Below are 1,625 nucleotides of genomic sequence, written 5' to 3' on the forward strand. Positions count from 1 at the left end.
CTCCACCAGTCCAGGAGGCATCCCCACGCAACGGTAAAACTACCAGCAAGGACACTGACTGAGAGGAGATGAGACACTTGTAAATATTTGTAAATAATTGGACTGTGATAATTGTACATATTTGATGTTTGCTGTTTTAATGTAAATAAAATTATTTCTTATTTCAAAACACTTATTTTTCTCTACAACCTTGAAATAAAGTGAAAGAAAAAGGAAACGAAAAACTAATAAAAAGGAAAGAAAAATAAACCCAAAAAAATTTTGATTTTTGCTGTTTTAATGTAAATAAAATGATTTCTTATTTCAAAACGCTTATTTTTGTCTATAACCTTAAAATAAAGAGAGAGAAAATGTAAACGAAAAAATTATAAAAAGGAAAGAAAAATAAACCAAAAAAATTCTGATGTTTGCTGTTTTAATGTAAATAAAATCCATTCTTATTTCAAAAACAATGTTTTCTGTATAACCTTAGAATAAAGTGAAAGAAAATGGATACGAAAAAAGGAAAGAAAAATGAACAAAAAAAATAAAGGGAAAAAAAATACCAGCAAGGAATTTGACTGAGATGAGATGAGACACTTGTAAATATTTGTAAATAATTGGACTGTGATACTTATACATATTTGATGTCTGCTGTTTTAATGTAAATAAAATGCTTTCTTATTTAAAAAAATAAAGGGCAACAAAAAATACACAAGAAAAAGATACGTTTCTTTTATTCAAAAAATGGAACAACTCTGGATGCAGCTCATGGAGCTACTACAATTCTTTCTTGCTAATGGACAGCACCAGCAGGGGACATGTAGTAATGTGAAAGGTAGTCTCGCTGATCCTTTGCATCCCTCTGGGTATGATGGCCGGTTAGAGGCACCAGCCCCTGCAGGTGTTGCTCAGTCCTCCATCCACCAGGGATCAGATCATGTGTGTCCGGATCTTCGTATACCACTTCTGAAATTGCATGTGGGTATCTGATGAGGATGAGGTTGTGCAGGACACAGGCACATATGGTGATCAGGTTGATGGTGTCGGGGTTTTGCTGCATCGTCGTGTAGAAGCAACGGAACCTTTGACTTAAAATTCCAAAGGCATTCTCCACGACAGGTCGGGCACGAGACAACCTGTAGCTATATATGCGTTCTCGTAAGACCTGTGACCTATGGGAGAATGGTTTTATCCTCCAGGTTCGGAGAGCAAAGGCGTCATCCCCTACGAAGTGATAGGGCACTGGGTGGTCATCATTAGGGAATGGTTCTGGTTGAGGCACTCCAGCTCTGTTGTCTTCTACAGCATCATGCAGGGAACAGTTGCTTCATGTTCCTCCATCCGACGCACCACCCTCTGCCCCAATATCCACATAGAGGAACTTGTAGGTGGCATCTGCCACTGCCATCAGCACATTGCTGTGGAAGCCCTTGTAGTTGTAGTAGTACGAGCCAGCATTGCTTGGCTTCTTTATGGCGATGTGCTTTCCGTCCACAGCCCCCAGACAGTTGTGGTAATTCCACCTGGAGGTGAACCTGGCAGCAACTTCCTTCCAGTCCTCTTCAGTTTTGGGGCAGTGCAGCACTTTGTCGTTGTAGACTGCGATGATGGCTTTACACACCTCGGGTATGAACTTGCAGATG

At 39.8% G+C, this 1,625-nt stretch overlaps 1 protein-coding gene across 1 annotated transcript in view; it reads right to left on the reverse strand.

Moving 5' to 3' along the window:
• Nucleotides 1–322: 322 nt before the first annotated feature.
• LOC137646244 (uncharacterized) overlaps nucleotides 323–1,625 on the reverse strand; it is a 1,458-nt gene continuing 155 nt past the window's right edge. The window contains exons 1-3 of the mRNA XM_068379365.1: nucleotides 1,365–1,625; nucleotides 876–1,154; nucleotides 323–329 (exon numbers count right to left, since the gene is read on the reverse strand). The exon at nucleotides 1,365–1,625 is cut by the window's right edge and continues 155 nt beyond it. Of these exons, the coding sequence (XP_068235466.1) occupies nucleotides 323–329; nucleotides 876–1,154; nucleotides 1,365–1,625 (547 nt within the window). The remainder of the gene's footprint in view (nucleotides 330–875; nucleotides 1,155–1,364) is intronic.

This window comes from Palaemon carinicauda, chromosome 9 (assembly GCF_036898095.1).
Source record: "Palaemon carinicauda isolate YSFRI2023 chromosome 9, ASM3689809v2, whole genome shotgun sequence".
Lineage (NCBI taxonomy): Eukaryota > Metazoa > Arthropoda > Malacostraca > Decapoda > Palaemonidae > Palaemon > Palaemon carinicauda.